Here is a 20,499-nt window from a genome sequence, read left to right as displayed (position 1 = left end):
AGTGCTGGGATTAAAGGCGTGCGCCACCACCGCCTGGCCATAAAAATGTTCTCTGAGCAGCAAGATGACATAAGTGAGGATACTATCCCCACTAGCCTGACCCTGTGAGCTTTGATCTCAGAACCCAGGTAAACATAAAAGAAAAAAAAAAACTGACACTTCAAAATTATCCTCTGACCTCCACAGGATCACTTCTAACATGCTCGCACCCTCTAAACACACAGTTCACACATATCATCATTATAATGGTGTCTTAAAATCCCAACAATAGTATATGATTGTCCATAAAGGTGAATATCTATCTCCTTTTCCATATAAAACTTTATAGTCTGAGGGTCAGAGTATTTGGGTCTAAAAGTCTTCTCCAGAGTGGTAGAGGTTTTTCTTAATCGGCCATTGGGCTTGAGAAACAGCTCAGTGGTTTAAGAGCACTGGCTGCCCTTGCAGAGAACCAACATAGTGACTCACAGACATCCACAGTTGCAATTCTAAGAAATCTAATGTTCTCTTCTGACCTCTGAGTACATGAGGCACAGACATACAAGACATATATGAAGGCAAATACCCATACACTTAAAAAAAAAAAAAAAAGCTAAGCAGAGCACCAGTCTGCAATCTTGACTTTTGAAAAACACCTTATAGCTTTTCTGTATGAAATTATATTTTAAAGACTATTAGTATTTGATTTGTGTTTCCTAACTGATTAACCTCAGAATAATTTCACATTCTTTTTCAAATGTAGACTATAATACAAAATAATGCTTACAGTTCTAATACCACTTAAAGCTTTGAGTTTAACCTCAGAATCTTGGAGATTTAAGCTGACTTTACACTAACTGGTCCATGTTTGTTGGTCCAGGTAATAACTGGTTAGTTTTTTCAAAGTTCCTTTCCCTCTGCAGACCAGGCTGTAGTTCTCTCAGGCCTTTATACCTTGACCCTGCTGTGTCCGTCTACAATACAGAATGCTGAGATTGCAGGAGTATGCCAACATATCTGATTTTTGTTCTTTTTCTAAGGATAACTAGGAAGCCAATTGTATGTTAAACTTCTAAAAGACTTCACGCTTATAAAATACATACGAGAGACAGAGAGAGAGACAGAAAGAGAGAGAGAATATAGTGAGTATACCATGCTAGCTAGGGCTCTGACTTAAGCTGGGGTGAGGAAAGGAAAACAGATGTAAGCTGAGAACTGCACAGCAAAATACAGATAATTACTGAAACTAGACAAGAATTCCTGATGTCCACCATTTCATTTCCTGAACTTTTGTACATATTTGAAAGTTTCCACAATGAAAAGGTTTTCAATGCAAATCTAAACCTCTGTGGAAAGGAAATGGAACAGGAAGGGAAACTTACTTTTATCAACACCTCTCTGTTAAAACTCAGTCAAAAAGTTCTGTTAAAAAAAAATCATAAACTTAGGACTGGAGAGAAAGCTCAGTAGTTAAGAGCACTGGCTGATCTTTCAGAGGTCCTGAGTTCAATTCCCAGCACCCACATGGTAGCTCACAACCATCTGTAATGAGATCTGATGCCCTCTCTGGCATCAGATGCAAACATAGTACTCATATACATAAAGAAATGTCTTTTTAAAAAATGGTAAACTTAAAACAATTAAGAAATTCTCATTATTATGAGGTTTTACCCTAAGGTTCGAGTACCACTTAGTCACCATATACCTTTGTGAGAATATGCACTGGACTGCTAAGAACAGATACAGGTGTATATACTACTCTTGTGTACAGAAACTTGCAATTTTCTGTCAGTAATTTCCAGTCCCATCCAGCTTTCAAAAAGTCGGTAGGGAATGAGTGAGTAGTATTTTATACAAAGAAACATAATTGTCGTAATTATCACCAGAAAGGTAGGAGATGGGGGTAAGGAGACCTTCCCATCACGGGATTGGTTTACATGTCCTAGTTGACACAGGTTTTTGAAAGAACCAATGTGCTAAATGCCTATCCCATGTCTGGAACCTCACTATGTTTACAGTGCATAATATGCCAGTTTTATTATGTTTCCTGCTACATCTTACACTTGGCAAGCTCATACCTGCTTTCTGGTTACTATGATTGCCTGACTACATCACCATTGTTGTTTCCTCACTTACAAAACAGATTGATAAAATATATAAATAATAATTGATTTAACATTCAAGTTAATAAAGTAACCATATTGACAGAATTTAAAAAGTTATGATTTACCTTAAAACCCAACATCTATTCACAGTTTTAAAAACAAAATGTTATCAACAACAACAACAACAACAACAAAGAAGTGTATCTTAGCAAACTGTAAAGAGAGAGAACTGCCTCAACCTGACAGAAATGTTTGTAGCAGTGCCAGCCTGGCATATAGTAAGTATAGATGGTGGTGCTAGCTGGTAATCACAGCAGCACTTGGAAGGCTACGGCAGGACAATTTTGAGTTCAAGTCTAGTCTGGGTCACATAGTGAGTTTCAGACCAGCTTGGGCTACAGGAAAAGGCTGTCTCAAAAAACAAATCAAAACAAAAACACAGGTGTACACACACACCCCACCCCCACAAACACAAACCTGCAGCTAACATCATATTAGCAGAGGAAAAGACTAACTCATTTCTAACCTGACCTCCCCCAAGATCACAAACAAGAGAGGATGACAAGTCCCACCATTTTTACTAGTACATTAAGGGGAGAAAAGAAAGGGTAGACAAATAGTGAAAAGGGAAGAGCTTGTAAAACTTTTCAGACACAGCTCCGTGTGTACCAGCTCCCAAAAACTCCAGAAAAGGCTACTATATACTAAGTAAATTTGGGCAGCTCACAGGATAAAGGTCTCAGAATAACAAAAACCCACTATATATTTCTACACTAACAATACAATAGAACTTAAAATCATAATTTATAAGAAATGTGCCAAGCTCACACACTGAACTTATAAATATATTCAGAAAAAGATGTTGAAAATATGAGAAATAAACAATAATAATGGATCAGAATGACAAAATGTCAACCCCATCTCCAACTGTTCTAACTGGATTCCCAATCAAAACTTCAGCAAACTTTCTTGTAAGACATAGTAATCCTGATTCCCAATTTAAATACAAATTCAAAGCCCTTACATTACACAAAGCAATTTGAAAAAGTTGGAGATTTTCAAGACTTAGAAAAATAGTAAGCTCTGGGTTTTAAATAACACGCACACCTTTAATCCCAGCGCTTGGGACACAGAGGGAGTGAATTTTTATGAGTTTGAACCCAGCCTGGTTTAAACTTTGTACTGAAAGAGAATAGTTAGATCTCTAATTAGTTGCAGTCAGGATTCAACACTTGGTTTTTAATACATAACCACTTCAACCAATACATTTTAAATAAATTTGAAGTGGATGTAAGTATTAATATAACCTATCTTCCCTTTTAGATAAAAGAATTCCTAACTCTGTCACTCTGTTTATTGACAATGGAATGGAGGGGATGTTTGAAAGAAACACAAACACCAACACAATAGTAAGAATTAACCCTAAGCCCAGAGTATAGTCTCCATAAACCATTTGCTAAGCATAAGAAATCTGACCCAATTCTGAAGCAAAAAAGTAAGCTTTGAACAGCCATTATATAAGAAAACAAAGAAACAATCAAGCTTTTGAAGCATAATCTTTATTATTCCTTTAATGCCAGCTTCTCCCCAAGTCTAATCAATCTCTCTTTCCTCCTATTAATGAACCCCCACCCCCCCAAATCTTAACATAACTAGTATAGGTAAGTTGTGAAGTTCTTGACGAATACTGATAAGGACTGTCCTGTCCTGTGTTAAATCTGGAGTCACCTTCATATAAAGAAGTCTCCTGCTCTCCGAAGTCTGCTGCTTTTCTTAAAAGTCAAACCTTGGTTGCAGGATGTTCTGTAAAATGAGCCCATTTGGCATCAACTATCCACCAAAGAGAAGCAATTGAGACTAGCACAGCTTGGAGCAGAGCCACTCTACTTCTGGGACAACTACCCAATCAAACCTATCTTTAAAATAGAATTCTCTGTTTTTGTTACTGTTCTTTCAAAAAGACCATTAGCCCAATTAAAAAAAAAAATCTAGAGCAGTGGTTCTCAACCATCCTAATGCTGCAAAACCCTTTAATACTGTTCCTCATGCTGTGGTGACCCCTAACCATAAAGTTATTTCCACTGTTACTTCATAACTGTAAGTCTGCTGTTATCAATTGTAAAGTAAATATCTGTTGTGAGGAATATCTGGTATGTGACTCCTGGTCAAGACCCACAAGCTGAGAACAATTAAACTAGAAGCTTGTCAGTCTGTTTACTGCAGAAACTATGTATTCAAAGAAAAACTAATTCTGTATGGTAGCATGTAATACAGCACTTGGGAGGTAGAGGCAGGAAATCCAATTTAGGCTTCCAGACCCTGTGGCAAAAAGCAACATGCTGTTGTAACAAGGGCAAGAACTGATACATCCTAATAACGGAAATGTTTAAGTCATCTTACTACATAGAAAGCTAGTGTCTCCAGTATCAATTTCTCAGATTTGCTTAGGTAATAAAGATAGAAATTTTTCAAAAGAAAATTTAATGTTTTCAGTGTTTCTTAAAGCTAATCTCTCAAATACAATACTGCCTTAGTTAGGTCTTTAATTCTAAACAAATTGGAGGAAGACAGAAGCTATGCTGTATTTGGTCCTTAGAGATTTACTTCAGTTTCCTCCTTTCCGGTGGACACCTCTCTTCTGTTAGGCCTTCTACCAGCTGAAGTTCATATTATCCATCATGAACAAAGACCCTCAACCTCTATTCTCCAAGGCTTTACTTTCCAATAATCTCAATCCTCAGTACTTTTCTAATTATTTCTAAAAATAGGAATTCCAAATGCAGGGATATCTAAACTGAAATTATCTGGTCAAGGTACATGAAAGATACCTGCTTATCCTCGGATTTTTGCATTTTATATGATTCCAAGTACAAGTCTACTTAGAAAATTTTTTTAAAAAAGAATGGGGGATGGGCCAGGGTTATAGCTCAGTAGCACAGAGCCTGTTAAGGAACTCAAATGAGATCCAGGGTTCCATACCCAGCACTGTAGAAAAATATGTGTACATTCATATTTATATACAAAAACACGAAAGAATATTATTCATTTCAAAATGATTAATTTTATTTTGAAAAGTTCGCCTCAAACACACACACACACACACACACACACACAGAGACACACACACACACACAGAGTTGAGGAAATGTAAGTATGAGGACCTGAGTTTAGATCCCAGAGCCCAAATATAACGTCAAGCAGAAGAGAGTGTACCTATCTACAAAGAGAGACATGGGAGATTCCTGGGGTTTTCTGGACAAAAAATCCAACTGTTCAGAATTCCAGGTTTCATTTCAGACCCTATTTTGCTACCACATGCATACACACACATACATACATACATACACACACACCTTTCAAAAGTCAAGCAATTTAGTTATTCAGTCAAAAAAAAAAAAAGCTCCCCAAAACAAGACAGATGTAGGAGAAAGGGGATTTGGAGGATAGTGAAGGATGGAGGGCAGAAGGAAAAGAAAGTCTCAATAGAGTTCCAGATGCTTGGAGCTCACAGACCAGTCAGCCTCAAACTCAGAGATTCCCCTGCCCTGCTACATCTGCGATTCTTGAGATTATAGGCATGTGTCTTATGCCCAGGAGGAAAAACAAAGAAAAGAAAAGGCATTTAAAACCAAAAACAAAAATAAAGTTCAATTCAGAATTCTACTATCCAGAAAGAATAGAGATGAGGTAGTGGGGGTACACCAGGAAATAACTGGAAGAGACTGTATGTAAAAGAGTAACATTTTTGAAACAATATAAACTCTCAGACGGAAATGATCTACCTCAGACCAGGAGTTCAGCACTCAGGATATCAAATAATCACCCCTCAAGACCCAACACCTAACCTTGTGTCTACATTTCAAAGCAATTGTATAGTACTTGTTCAACAAAACTTGAGTGCATTCTGGCTCAAGAAGAGTAAATGTATGGATAAAGACCACTCCAAAGATGATGTGGAAAGCATCTAACACGGTAGCACAGTCCCACAGTCTACAGCAGTGGACAAACAGGATATTCCAGGGCTCCCCCACACTGCTGTCCACAAGTCTACTGCAGCCCGTCTATCTCTGGACACACCACAACTTACTCACTAATAATTGTGTGAGTGCTTCTTTCCTACAACAGCAGAAGTCAGAATTCTAATAAAGATCACAAAGGTTGAAAATGCTCATTAGTCCTTTTTAAAACTTATATTTAATTAATTTTATTTAATTGTATGTATAATGTGTGAACATATGCTGTGGGTATGCCACAGTCCATGAGTGGAGGTCAGAGGACAACTTTCAAGAGTGGGTTCTCTTGTCTCCATAAGGTCTTTCTAGGGGTTCGACTTAAGTCTTTTAATTATAAAGTTTACAAACTGTGAAGGCTAATTTTAGTTATCAATTTGACATCCCAGAAAAAAGGAAACTCGTTTAAGGAACTGCCTCTATCAGACTGGTCTGTGGGCACTGTCTATGAGGTCACTTTCTGGACTGCTAATGATGTGAGAGGGTCTAGCCCAATTGCTGGAAGTGCCATCCCTGAGCAGGCAGGCCTGGACTGTATGCAAAAATTAGCTAGGCAAGTCAAAGAAAGCAAGCCAGTAAGCTCATTCCTCTGTACTCTCTGCTTCAGGTTCTGCCTCCAAGGTTCCTGCCCTGCCTTGAGCTCCTGCCCTGGTTTCCTTCAATGCTGGACAAAACTTGTAGGATGATGGCATAAGAACAGACAGAAGGACCAATGGAACCGTATAGAAGACCCAGTAATCAATCCACACATCTTCGAATACCTGACCTTTGATAAAAGAAGCAAAAAATATCAAATGGAAAAAAGAAAGCATATTTAACAAGTGGTACTGGCATAACTGGATATCAACATGTAGAAGAATGAAAATAGACCCATATCTATCACCATGCACAAAACTCTCAAGTCCAAATGTATCAAAGACCTCCACATAAAGCCAGACACACTGAACCTTATAAAAGAGAAAGTGGGAAGTACACTTGAACTCATTGGCACAGGGAACCACTTCCTAAATATAACTCCAGTAGCACAGACAATAAGAGAAACAATTAATAAATGGGACCTCCTGAAACGGAAAAGCTTCTGTAAAGCAAAGGACACGGTCAACAAGACAAAACGACAGCCTACAGAATGGGAAAAGATCTTCACTAACCCCACATCAGAAAGAGGTCTGATCTCCAAAATATATAAAGAACTCAAGAAATTGGACACCAAAAGATCATATAATCCAATTTAAAAAAATGGAGTACAGACCTAAACAAAGATCTCTCAACAGAAGAATCTAAAATGGCTGAAAGACACTTAAGGACATGTTCAACATCCTTAGTCATCAGAGAAATGCAAATCAAAACAACTCTGAGATTCCATCTTACACCTGTAAGAATGGCCAAGATCAAAAACACTGATGACAACTTATGCTGAAGAGGTTGTGGGGAAAAGGGAACACTTCTGCATTGCTGATAGGAATGCAAGCTGGTACAACCCCTTTGGATGTCAGTGTGGCAATTTCTCAGAAAATTAGAAAACAACCTTCCTCAAGACCCAGTTTTGGGTATCAAAAGAATACTCAATCTTGCCACAAGGACATTAGCTCAACTATGTTCACAGCAGCTTTGTTTGTCATAGCCAGAACTTGGAAACAACCTAAAAGCCCCTCGATCAAAGAATGGATAAGAAAAATGTGGTACATTTACACAATGGAGTACTTACTACACAGCAGAAAAAAATAATGACAGCTTGAATTTTGCAGGAAAATGGATGGAGCTAGAAAACATTATTTTGAGTGAGGTAACCCAGACACAGAAAGACAATTATCACATGCACTCACTCATAGGTGGGTTTTAAACATAAAGCAAAGAAAGATGGCCTACAAACCACAATCCCAGAGAACTTAGACAACAATGAGGACACTAAGAGAGACTTACATAGATATAATCCACATGGAATGTAGAAAGTAGAAAAAGACAAGATCTCCTGAGTAAATTGGGAGCATGGGGACCTTGGGGGAAAGTTGAAGGGTGGAGGGGAGCTGAGAAAAATGTAGAGCTCAATAAATATCAATTAAAAAAAAAAAACTTGTAAGATGAAATAAACTTTAAAAAAAAATGAAATAAACTCCCAAAAGTGGTTTTGGTCAGTGTTCATCATAGGAACAAAAAACAAAATAGAATAAAAATTTCTGGTATGTATCACAGCTCGTGTTGCACAGAAAGCAAATTTGAGAACACATACACACAGAAATAAACACGTGATTTTTCTCCCGAATGATGGAAATTGAATCCAGGGCCCACTGACTATCTACAAGCATGCTGCACTGAGCTATATTCCCAGTCTAGTATATATAATTACTAAACTTTAAGAAGTACAAACACTGGGAATTATACATGCCCCATAAAATTTAATACTAGTAAATAGCAATTCAATGAAAAGAAATTAACAGGTCTTAGGACTTTTCAGTTTACTTAAATTTAGGAACTTAGGTTATTAGTGAACTACTGGGTTTTATAAAAGTGCTTCCATTACAGAGAAAGCAATGTAAAATTAAACTTTTCCAAAATAAAATGGTCAAAATATCTCTTAAGAATCTTTACTATGATAAAAAATGTTGAAGGGAGTAGTACTAATATTCTTCAAGTTCAATGCAATAAAATATGAACTACTTCAAAGCTCTTGTGCTTTTTGCCTTTCATTGTTTTGTTTTTGTTTTTCACTTTTCTTGAGACAGGTTCATACTATGTAGCCCAGTTAAACTTGTCCTACCCTCCCCATGATAGGATTAATAGGCATGCACTACCACCCAAAAATATCTTCAAAAGAAAAAGAAAACATAAAAAGTCAAATGCAAACTTGTTCTAATAAATCTCTGAAGCTTAACTGCCTGATACTTATATGATAATTGTATAAATTAAAAAATACTTCATTAAATTTTTAAAATCTATTTGCAGTTAACAACTGAATGCAATTTTGAAATCAAGAATCACTTAGCTACAACAAAAAGGCTATGTCCAATTAAGAGAACAAGCATTAAGCTAAAGCTCTCAAGAGCACGGGAAATTCCTCCCTATGGCTGTTAAGCTCAGAAAGATACTCAAAGTTGGGGTCTGATCATCATCAGCAACGGAGTTCTGAGTTTCAGATTAGTTTACCAATTAAACCTAAATAATCAGCTTAGGGTTATCATTCTGTTTGAATCAGATTCTCCAACAAAAGGCACAGTCCCCAGAGAGAACTACACTCTACTCTGCTCACCTTTAAGACTTTCTCTGAGGCCTTCCGAGATGACTAGCATCAGACTTTTGAGGAAGGCTAGCCATTAGACAAGGCTTTTCCCCACGATCTGACTGCTTGAAGTGACATCCAGGATCAGGTCGATCCTGTATCCAGGAATCATGACCCTCCCTGAGGCACCAGTCATCATGAGACAGTCAGTGTGCACTTTGGCACTTCTTGAAAACCACTGGGCTGCTCCTTTAGCTGAAAGGAAAAGAAACATCAAAACCACAACAAACAAAACAAGGGGAGGGGAATCAGTAATTCAATCTGAAAAGAGAGCGTGGGAAAAAAATATACCAAAACAGCCTCGTCTAGATCAAAATTTAGCCTTGTGTTGGTGTAAAGGTCAAAGTTTCGAGATTATTCACTCATTTCAAGCTTATTTTTGATAAATAAATCTAAAAAACTTAAAATTATTGCACTATATTTGAAAAGGACCAAAAGTAGAAATTAAGTTTTAAAAACTGGGAATAGAGCTAATATAATCAAAATATTTATAAGTAACTAGCAGCCTAATGCTGACGTTAGTGTGGCCATCAGGAATCAAACATTAACATCTGCGTTTTCTCAGATTATAATCTGACACAGAAAGGCAAAAAATAACCAAGCAGTCTAAATTTATGCCTGGGGCATAAATGCACATACATGTACACACTCACACACATGCACACACGGGGGGAGGGGCAGAGAGAGAGAACAACTATTCCAGTTCTAGTACTTTTTTTGAATGTCAGTGACTGCTTTAAACAAGCAAATTTAAATATTATTAAAAATAAAAACAGTGGGGTTGGATGTGGTGTCACACACTTAATCCCAGCCCTTAGGAGGCAAAGACCGGCAGATTTGAGGCCAGTTATCTATACAGTCAGTCCCATGCCAGCCAAGGGAATATAAAAAGACTCTGTCTCAAAATTCATTTCTAAAATAAAATACAAACAATGGACCACAGAGAGGTGGCTGGAGCATGGGGTGGGGTTAGGAGAGGACAACCGTGACCACAGTATACATGGCAGCTTATAGCTTTTAAGAATGAAGCAGAATGGCTTACATAAATAATGGCATCTGTCTCAAAAAAAAAAGTTTTGAGGCAATTGTTTTCATGAAAGCTAAAGAACTATCAGTCCACCCCTCACTGGTCTACAGCCCATCAATTAGGCTGGACTAGTTGACTAGCATGTCCCAGAGATCCTTCTAGGTCTGCCTTCAGTGGCGTCAAGAAACCAGCAGCAGATCCTCAGCCCTTTACTGGCAGAGCCATTATCCCAGCCCTGAGGTGATTGTTTTACAAGTTGTCTCATAACTCCTTGACAACAGCCTTACTATAAATGCAATTCTTTTATTTTCCTTTCTTCCTACTTTTTTCTAAATCCAGAAACTAAGACTGAGACAGGAGGGTGGTTGAGTTAAGGGCAGCCTAGACTTACATCCCAGAGCACTGTCACTAAAAATAACACAGACAAATCTATGGACTTCACCCCTGTAAAGTGTGCATGAACACAAACACAATATTTAGATATTACTTTAAGAAATGTATATATCCTTTAGAGGGCCAAGATTCTAGGTTCAGAACCCTATAAAAACTTTTTTCCTTCCTACTGCATTTTTAAAACCCGCATCACACACGATCACACCTCTTCTGATTTTCACCTTCCTGTCTAATACCAGCTGAATTTTGGATTACTGAGTGTAGCTTACTCATTCTTTCCACATAGCACTCTCCTTTAGTCTCTAGTCCATCTTCACTCACCTGGCTGACAGAACAACTTTGGTAAAAATCCAAATTTAATAATGTGCCTAGTCAACTTCAATCTTAATACCTTTCCCTGAAAATGCTGGCATAAGGAAATGCTGTATCCTTACAGCACTGTCATCTACCTACATTTTATGTATCTTATACTTTCCAATTTATAATCATCTATTAAACGATGTCCATGTATGTACTTTGGCATACTCTCTTGGAATATCACAGCTTAATTCCTTACTCAAAATTTAAAGTTCCTTTGTTTATGATGAGAAACCTCATTTCTGCTATGGCATTTCTCACTATACTACAAGTGCTAATTTTGTTGCCTGTTTCCAAAGACAGTATGTTTCTAGGGGCAAGAATCTTATTTACTTCCATCTTTGCTCCTGCAGTAGCTGGAATACAAATAAATAAAGAACTATACATGTGTACACTGATTGACAAAGTTCTGGTGTACAGCCAAACCTATTACATATCACAGGGGAGAAAATACTGAACTAAAGCATATTTAATAACTCATATCTGAAGAATCCATTCTGGAAGGTAATTAAATGACAACTCTCCAGACAATTAATCATTAACTGTCATCAATTTTTTAAAGTCATGGAAATGTATTTTCTAAATGATGTTAGTTACATAGCATTCAAAAACAAGTAATTATAGCAGAGTAAAGACACCAGAATTCTAATATTATCCTTTGGATGAAAACTTCTAAGGCAGGGATAGCAACAGCAGGCAACATGAGTCATTATTCACCTCTTCCTAGAGTTCACCTTCTCTATCTCATCTTGAACTCAGGGTCAAAAGAAGTCCTCAACACAGCACACTCGAGGAAGTAACTTTAAACAGGTAGTCAGTGTGGAAGTTAGCATTTTAAAACTGTCCAGTTATCTATTCTAAGCCATATCAACAAATTAGAAAACAATCCTGCTATAAATATTCACACAACTCAATTCTATAACCTTACAAAAATTCCAAGTAATTATTTGTACCTTAGAATAACTTTAGGCTAGTCCTAAACATTTCACTGTTATTAAGGTATTTTCACATGCTTTTATGTGGGAAAACTATCTGCAATTATATTGTGTTTTCAAATTTGACTGCTCAACTCATCAGAACCATTTGGGACATTTTTATAAAATACTAATGTCTCCAACTCCAGCTTAAAGCAATAGACCCATAAGCAGAGCTGAGGTCCGTATATTTTATAAACTCACTTGGTGATTTTGCTGCAGTGGTGTAAAGCTACAACTATAAGTAAGTACCACATTAGTTTATGTATGGAAGGACTAAAACCAGTGATAGAGTGTCTCTAAACTTTTTTGATGTATCTTACCAAAGACTTTTAGGTAATAGTTTCTACTGCCATACCACTTTCATTAGGATGACTAAGACATTTCTTTTTTCATCATTCTGTTTGCCTAGATGTTTCTTAGGGGTTATTCTTACAACCTAAGTTTAACAATGTTACTGTCTAACTGAACTGTTCAATGTGCACTACATTGTGTCAACTTCTTTATTTTATAAATATGTACTTTCAATAAACTATTAACTATAAGTAGAAGAAACATTTCTAAACCATACCAACAGTGGCAAATCCAGGAATGAAGAATATGAGGCAAATGTATAGATAAAGAAAATGTGAATGATCTATATCCAAACTCCCTTCGCTGTTCTTACAAAACTGCCTCAGTAGAGATGACACAAAGCACAAGTCTGAAATACACGTTACTTAAGAGCTACTAGACTCCAATAATATAGGTATGAAGAGGCCACTCTAAGACAACTCAGAAACCATCACACTATGAAATTCCACAAGATTTCTTTCGGTCTTTTTTTTTTAAGATTTATTATGTACTTTATGTATATGGATGTTTTGTCTGTATGTACACTGCCCACCAGAAGAGGGCATTAGATCTAATGGAATTGCAGTTATAGATCTCTGAAAGCCACCATGTGGGTGCTTCTTAACCACTGAACCAGCCCCTATTTCGGTCTTTTTTAAATAAAAAACGAAGAAAGCTACCCAGTGTCCTAAGCAGTCAAGGGAGTGGAAACCCACTCTCAATCTGTTTTTAAGTCTTTACCTATAAAAAAGATATAACGGCCTCTGGCAAATAGTTTTATTACAGTGGATAAAAATATTTTGTGGAGGGAGGAAACAGTTTCTGAACCACTTCAGAAACTAGAAACTATTGCTTTTAAATCATTAAGAAGGCAAATGCGTAACTACCTTTTCAGAAAAATAAAACCATTTTCAATGTGTAATATGTAGGATGATCCAGAAAAAAAAAATGGTGCTATCAAATCCAGTAACTCATAGCTTGGATTTGTGTACCAACTTTAAGAGCTAACAAATCAGAATATTTGTAAGACCAGCTGAACCCACAGCTGAGACTTTGTTCACATTCCTCTATATAAGTGTCTTAACTGGACATCTTTCCAGTTAGTTATAAAAGTAGTTACCCAGTTTGGTCTCAAAAACCTAGTTAGTATCGCAAAGTTAATAGTTCATTTTGATAACAAATACCTTCTCAAAGACATCAACTCCATGGCAAACATAATACATACACTGACTGTTACAGCAAGATTCTTTTGCTGCCTTACTGAACAAAGGTACTTGGTCATGTGTTTCTGGAATCAGTTCAGAACACATTTCCACTGCAACTTAGTACTCCAGAGGATCTTTGCAAATTATAAAGTTTCAAGTTTTCAGCAAAACCTGGTGACACATGACTCATCACTCTGGAAGCCAAGGCTGAGGAAGACTGGCAAAATCTGAAGCCAGCCTAGGCTCTGAGTTCACATTCAGCCTTTGACTTCAGTGGAAGACACTGTCTCAAAAAGTTAAGTAAATAAACAGCTCTAATTATCACTTGGTAATTTCATGGAAACATTTGACATGCTGGTAATACTGATGTGATCAGCATTATGAGTATTTGGACACAAGAATGTTTATCAACACCAAAAAATAAGTACTGTGGAAACAAGAAGAATAGCTTTCTTGGAATTCTGAGATACCATTTCCCTTATATGAAAATACTGGAGACAACCAGTTTTACTAAATGGCTGTATACATGCAGACATACCAACAGTCAAAAAAGAAAAAAAAGGCCAAAATAATACACTTAAACTTGTAATCCAAACAGTACCAGACAATACTCAGGTCACTTCAAGTAATAGCCCAGACTTTTATTAGATGACTCTCAATGTTTCATTTAATTAATTAATATAAAATGATTACATCTAGCTCAAGAGTTTCGTCCAATTTTACAAAGCAGTCAGTCTTCTCTCCTGTGAGCAGTCACAGAATGTGCAGAAGTTCTGTTTTTCTTCTCACAAACATGCTGTAAAAATGGGGGCCCATATATCCTGAAGCCAAGGCTTGATACAGCTCTAAGTATTTCAACTAACTTCTTTTCTATGCTCCAAACAATTTAATACTGGGCCTTTTCTATAAATTTCACAAATATATGTAGTAAGGCACACACAATAAATGGTCATCCTAATAAGATCTTTAGATCACGTTAGATCGTATATTAAAAAGAATTTGCCAATTACATGAGAGGTAGCAGTGTCTATGAGATGGGTTGAGTCCACTTTTCCAGTGCCTCTACATACTTAGAATCACTATTTTTATCACTCCAAATACTACTTAAACACTGTCATGAAACAACACCAAAGACTTATCCTGTTTATAGTCATTGCCTAGAAATGTTCCGCGCAGTATTCATGGGAGACTAAATTAACATTATACTTGCATAGAAAGCTGAAATAAAGATAAGAATTCAGATGGAAAGTTAATTAGGCTGTGGAGACAGCTTAGTCAGACAAGTACCTGTCGTACTACACAAGGACTGAGCTCAGATTCCCAATGAGTGCCTGTGAGCCCAACACTAGAGAGGCAGAGACGGGAAGATCCCTGAGATTTGCCAACTGTCTTTGCCCAGGTAGTGAGATACAGGTTCAAGAAGAAACTGTCTCAAAAAATAAGGTAGAGACCAATAGAGGAAGACACCCAACATTAACTTATGATATGCATACATAACTGCATATACATTTGCACAGCACAGACACAAACATATACAATAGAAGGTAAATTCTTTTTTTATATTTATTTATTATGTATACAATATTCTGTCTGTATGCCATTTACAGATGGTTGTGAGCCACCATGTGGTTGCTGGGAATTGAACTCAGGACCTTTGGAAAAGCAGGCAATGCTCTTAACCTCTGAGCCATCTCTCCAGCCCTAGAAGGTAAATTCTAAACACATTCAACAACAGAATCAAAGAGGTTCTGGCAATTTGAGCTGAGATAACTTCACAATTTAAATTAATTCTAATAGATTTGGCAGCAACAAATACCATAACGGAAGCAAATCATTTTATTTCTCTTGATCTCAGGTTCCTCGTTTGTAAAATACAAGATGAGACTAAATGACCGTGTATGCGTGTGTGCACTGAGAATTATGTTAAAGCAGCAAGGTCACTCATTCTGTACAACAAAACAGGTATGACCTACCACAGCATATGTCATACCTCTCAAGCAAAGAATATCATGAAGGTAGAACACACAAACCCAGAGAGAAATAAGTTACATCAACAGTAGTCTCAGCAGGCCAAATGTCATGGAGCATGCCTGTAATCTAACTACTTCAGAGGTGGAGGCAAGAGGATCTGAATTTGAGGCCAGTATTATTCAATGAATACTAAGCCAGCCTGAGCTATAGAGTAAGACAGTCTATTCAAAAATAGAAAAAGCAGACACAAGCTACTAAAAAAATTACATACACATATTACGTTAAATTCCTTAAATGGAAATTAATCACACATTTATTCATTCAAAACTACAGAAAGAGAAGGCAAAGGTAAAGAAACTTGAAGAGATGTAAAAACCAAACTGGCATTTCCTAGTAAAAATAACAATATAGATCATGCATGGAGCAAGTATATGAATGTACAGAGAGAGAAAAACATTGCTCAGTGCTAAAGCACTTGACTAGCATTCACTAGGACTCCAGCAGCACTGGGTGATAAGAGAGAGGTAGAGGGAAAAAGAAAATTTGCAGGGGCTTTCTCAAACATGAATATCAAAATAACTCACAGGCCTATGTTCCAACTTCATAATCAAAAATGCTTGACTTAAAAATACAGGAACTTTCTGCTTCAGGTAAGGAAAAGCAATAGGAATCAATTTTTAACTCACTATCAGATTCAATACATCAACACCTGTAATATTTTTAATGTTATTCTTAGTATTATACTAAATATTATATAAGATATGAAGAACAGAAAGATTAAGATCTCTGCCCACAGGAAAATCTTCTCAATCTTATTTGCAAGTTAATATTGGAATATTATAAAGACACAATAATAGAAGCTGGAGAGATGGCTCAGTGGTTAAAAGCATTGCCTGTTCTTCCAAAGGTCCTGAGTTCAATTCCCAGCAACCACACGGTGGCTCACAACCATCTGTAATGAGGTCTGGTGCCCACTTCTGGCTTGCAGGCATACATGTAGACAGAATATTGTATACATAATAAATAAATAAATAAATAAATTTTTTAAAGGGCATAATAATATACTTCCCAAGGAAGGAATCAAAATGAAAGTTCATCAATTCCAATTCCTATGTTTCAAGATTATTTAATTGTTTTTATTGAGCTATACATTTTTTTTCACTTCCTTCCCTTCCTCCCTTCTATATTGTCCTACGATCAAGAAATTTTAGGGCTAGAGGAAGTCCCATAAATAGATTTTATAAATAAAACAGATCCAGATATACAGCAACAAACTATATCACAAAAGGCATTTCTAAACAGGCAAGAGAAAATGTGCCTTGAATGAATAACCTTACAGGTAGGCATACTTGACAACAGAAAACAAAATTAACTGTTTAATCAAAATCATTAAGGTAAAAAAAATGACCATCAACAGACTTAGAATTTCAAGTCAGGTGTGGTGGTGCATGCCTTTAATCCCATGGAGGCAGAGGCAGATGGATCTCTGTGAGTTTGAAACCAGCATGAGCTATAGAGTCAGTTCCAGGACAGTCAGAGATACACAGAGAAACCCTGTCTCAAAAAACAAACAAAACAAACAAATAAACAGTAAGACTTGGAATTCCTACAAAATGAATACAAATACTAAAAATATTATGGTTAAGAGAAAAAAATCAATTTGAGAGTTTCTAAATTACAATCAGTGTCTGTCTACTAAGAGTGGCAGGACCATAAATGGCTATACATACCAACTAAGTCTAAGAAAGTCCAACAGACCATTAAGTTTTACTTTTAAGCAGGAAATAAAATAGCTAGTGATAGTTTATAATCTATTTTTTCACTGCTACCTCAATGATTATATCCTAAAATCTCTTTAATATTAACTGCCGGAACAATGCAATTCTAACATTTCCTAAGTCAAATTAGGCAATCTAAATTCTACACTGTTCTAGTGCCTCATGATGGAATGATACAATACCCCTTTTTCTTGATAGCCCACCACACATTTTCATAGATACTTTTTTTTCATTTTATATTTCAACAAACCTCTGAATGAAAGCAAGAATTATTGTCATTATTTCATTGATATGGTAGAGATTTAGGGAAATTAGGTCACTGGTACAAAGTTTACTAAACTTGAATTAGAAAAAAACCACATGCTCTGACCCCATGCAATTTATATGCCACTGTAAATTCCAAATCTTTAACTTTAATTCTAATTCTAAATTTTAATCTAATCTTTAAAGTCTGTACCTTTCCCATTTCAAACTCTAATATAAATATCATATAAACTAAGAACAAATGCAAACAGCAACAAGTCTTTAAAAGATCACCTGCATATCAGCATATCAAGAAGAAAAAAAAATGATAAAACCACCAACAGTTCAAATATAATAAAAACACTGTAAAGTTTGCTTCCTTTAATCTAATGGATTTATCATAGCACACACAACTCACTGACAGAGCAAATAACATAAGCTCTGAATTATTTATACTACATATGACTTAGAGAAAACATTAATGCTGAAGAATCCTCATTTTTTCTAGTTTTAACCTACTCTTGGCATTCCTGTACTCCAGCTTAAACTCTAATAAAAAAAAAACATACAAATGACATGATTGGGGATGAAATGTCTATAATGAAAGACCTATGTATTTATTAAGTCTATGTGCTATTGAGCAATGGTGGCAACACTGAGAGCTAAGGACTGGTTGGAGAAAGTTAAGTCACTGTGAGTGTAGTCTTCAGAGTGTTATCTGACTGCAGTCTCTTCCTCTCTTTGCTTCCTGGCCACACAAAGTGAGAAGCTCACTCCTTCACACTGTCCCACCAATGCAGCCTTTCACCAAAGGGTCCAAACTCTCAGTCTACTAACTTGAGTTAAAATAAAACTTTCCTTGTTATAAGCTTATATACTTCAGTCGTTCTGTCAGTGATTTAAAACAATCATAATAATTTTAAAAAGTGAAATGATTAGAATTCTAATTCTAGATTGTTGGGGTTCTTTAAACCTGAAAATAAGAAGTTTATTAGTATATAGACTGACATTGAAGCAGGAGATATGCTCACAAACTTTGCAAAAAAAGGATTCCTAGTCAAGAAAATATAAAGACAACTGCCATGAACGAAGATAAGTAGTCCTAGGAGGTGGATAACTAATGAGAAAAGCACTACAATGTATTCAAACCCTATTATGCACATACAGATAGGTTTTAGCTGCATATGACCCGTTACACACAGCTTACCTCATCCTGGACACCACTCGTAGTAGTTAACTTGCTCCCATCAGTGATTGTAATAATTATTGCCGGCTCCAAGAAAAAAGGGTTTCTTCCCTGAAGTCAAAAAATAAACAGGTATTAAGGCTTAAATTCTGGCATGACTTTTTTTAAGTTACATCCACAATTCCCCTCAATGTGTACCATCTCTTTTCATTTTCAAACATGTTTTACTGCATTTAATTTACTTTGTGTGTTTACTCTGAACACTGTAGGGCAAGTGTGGAGGTTGGAGAACAACTTATAGGAATCTGTTCTCTCATACTATGTGGGACCTGAGACTCAAACTCCATTTGTCAAGCTCAACAGTCACGTACCTTCTTATTACCCACTGAATCACCTCACTAAACCCCATCTCTTTAGTAAAATTTACAATACATATGCCTGTTTGCACACTTAAACTTTTTAGGATACTTACTAATAGTGGTTAGCTCTAACTAGAGATATATAAATGGATTTCTCACTTCTTTATAAAATACTCTTGTACACTCATTTTTACAGTGCACATTTGTATTTATGAACCTTATATTTATTTTAAGATTTTATGCCAGGTGATGGTGGTGCATGTCTTTAATCCCAGTACTCAGGAGGCAGAGGCAGGAGGATCTGAGATCAGTGTCTATAGCCTACAGAGTGAAGTCCAGGGCAGTCAAGGCTATACAGAGAAAGTCTCAAAAAGAAAAAAGAGGAAAGAAAAAAAGAAAAAAAATATTATGTGTATGAGTATTTGATCTGCAAGCATGAATATGTACTATGTGGTTGGTGCCACAGAGGCCAAAGGAAGACAAAAGACACTTCAGACGCCCTGGAACTGAAAATCTGGACAATTATGAGCCACCCAAAGTGGGTGCTGGGAACTGAAACCTTAGTCATCAGGAAGAGCAGTAAATGCTCTTAACCATTGAGTCATTCCCTAGTCCTGGTCTTTTTTTTTCTCTTTTTGAAACAGGGTTTCTCTATGTATCTTTGGCTGTCCTGAAACTCACTATGTAGATCAAGTTGGCCCCACACTCACAGAGACCCACCTGCCTCTGCCTCCCTGAATGCTGGGATTAAAAGCATACGCCACCACCACCAGGCTCTGATATTTAATTTCTCAAATTACCAGCTGAATTCTGGTAATTTAATTTTTCAGGAGCTATCTTCACCAGGTGGTGAAAATTCTAACAGTAAAAATTTTCAAGCTTTATATTAAAGTAAACAGTCCTTCAAATAAGCTTGAGGTTCTCAGTGGTTTCGTGGAGTACATTAAAGTCAGACAGTCGCGTTATCAGTGGGACTCCTAAGGTAGTAGGCTTGAGCCCATACAATATATCAGGGTAGCCTGAACAACATAGCAAGAAGCTGTCTCAACAACAACAAAATGATATATACCATTTTCACAACAATAAAAACATACTTAACATTACTGTATGGCAGATTAAAAATCAATAAAGAGCACAAGGAGACAGTTCAGCAAGTAAAAGCCAAGCCTGACAACCTGAGTTCAATCTCCAGGATCCATATGGCAGAAAGATTTCCAGAAGTTGCTCCTGATCTCCACCAGGCATGGCATGGCATGTGTGTGCAGGCAGAAGAGTGTGTGTACACACAGAGACAATAAATTTTTT

The 20,499-nt window shown here is 36.6% G+C and overlaps 1 protein-coding gene across 4 annotated transcripts in view; it reads right to left on the bottom strand.

Moving 5' to 3' along the window:
* Ints6 (integrator complex subunit 6) overlaps positions 1-20,499 on the bottom strand; it is an 81,024-nt gene that overhangs the window by 37,783 nt on the left and 22,742 nt on the right. For 3 of the 4 annotated variants that reach the window (XM_005355545.2, XM_026783212.1, XM_005355547.3), the window contains one exon: positions 18,857-18,946. In XM_005355545.2, coding sequence (XP_005355602.1) covers positions 18,857-18,946 — 90 coding nt within the window. Of the gene's footprint in view, positions 1-9,338; positions 9,564-18,856; positions 18,947-20,499 lie in introns of those variants that run through there. The other variant, XM_026783213.1, reaches the window with a different exon arrangement.

The sequence above is a fragment of the Microtus ochrogaster genome, chromosome 17 (genome assembly GCF_000317375.1).
Source record: "Microtus ochrogaster isolate Prairie Vole_2 chromosome 17, MicOch1.0, whole genome shotgun sequence".
NCBI classification, from domain to species: Eukaryota; Metazoa; Chordata; class Mammalia; order Rodentia; family Cricetidae; genus Microtus; species Microtus ochrogaster.
The sequence above is the reverse complement of the archived record's forward strand: the minus strand, read 5'-3'. Positions and strand labels throughout refer to the sequence as shown.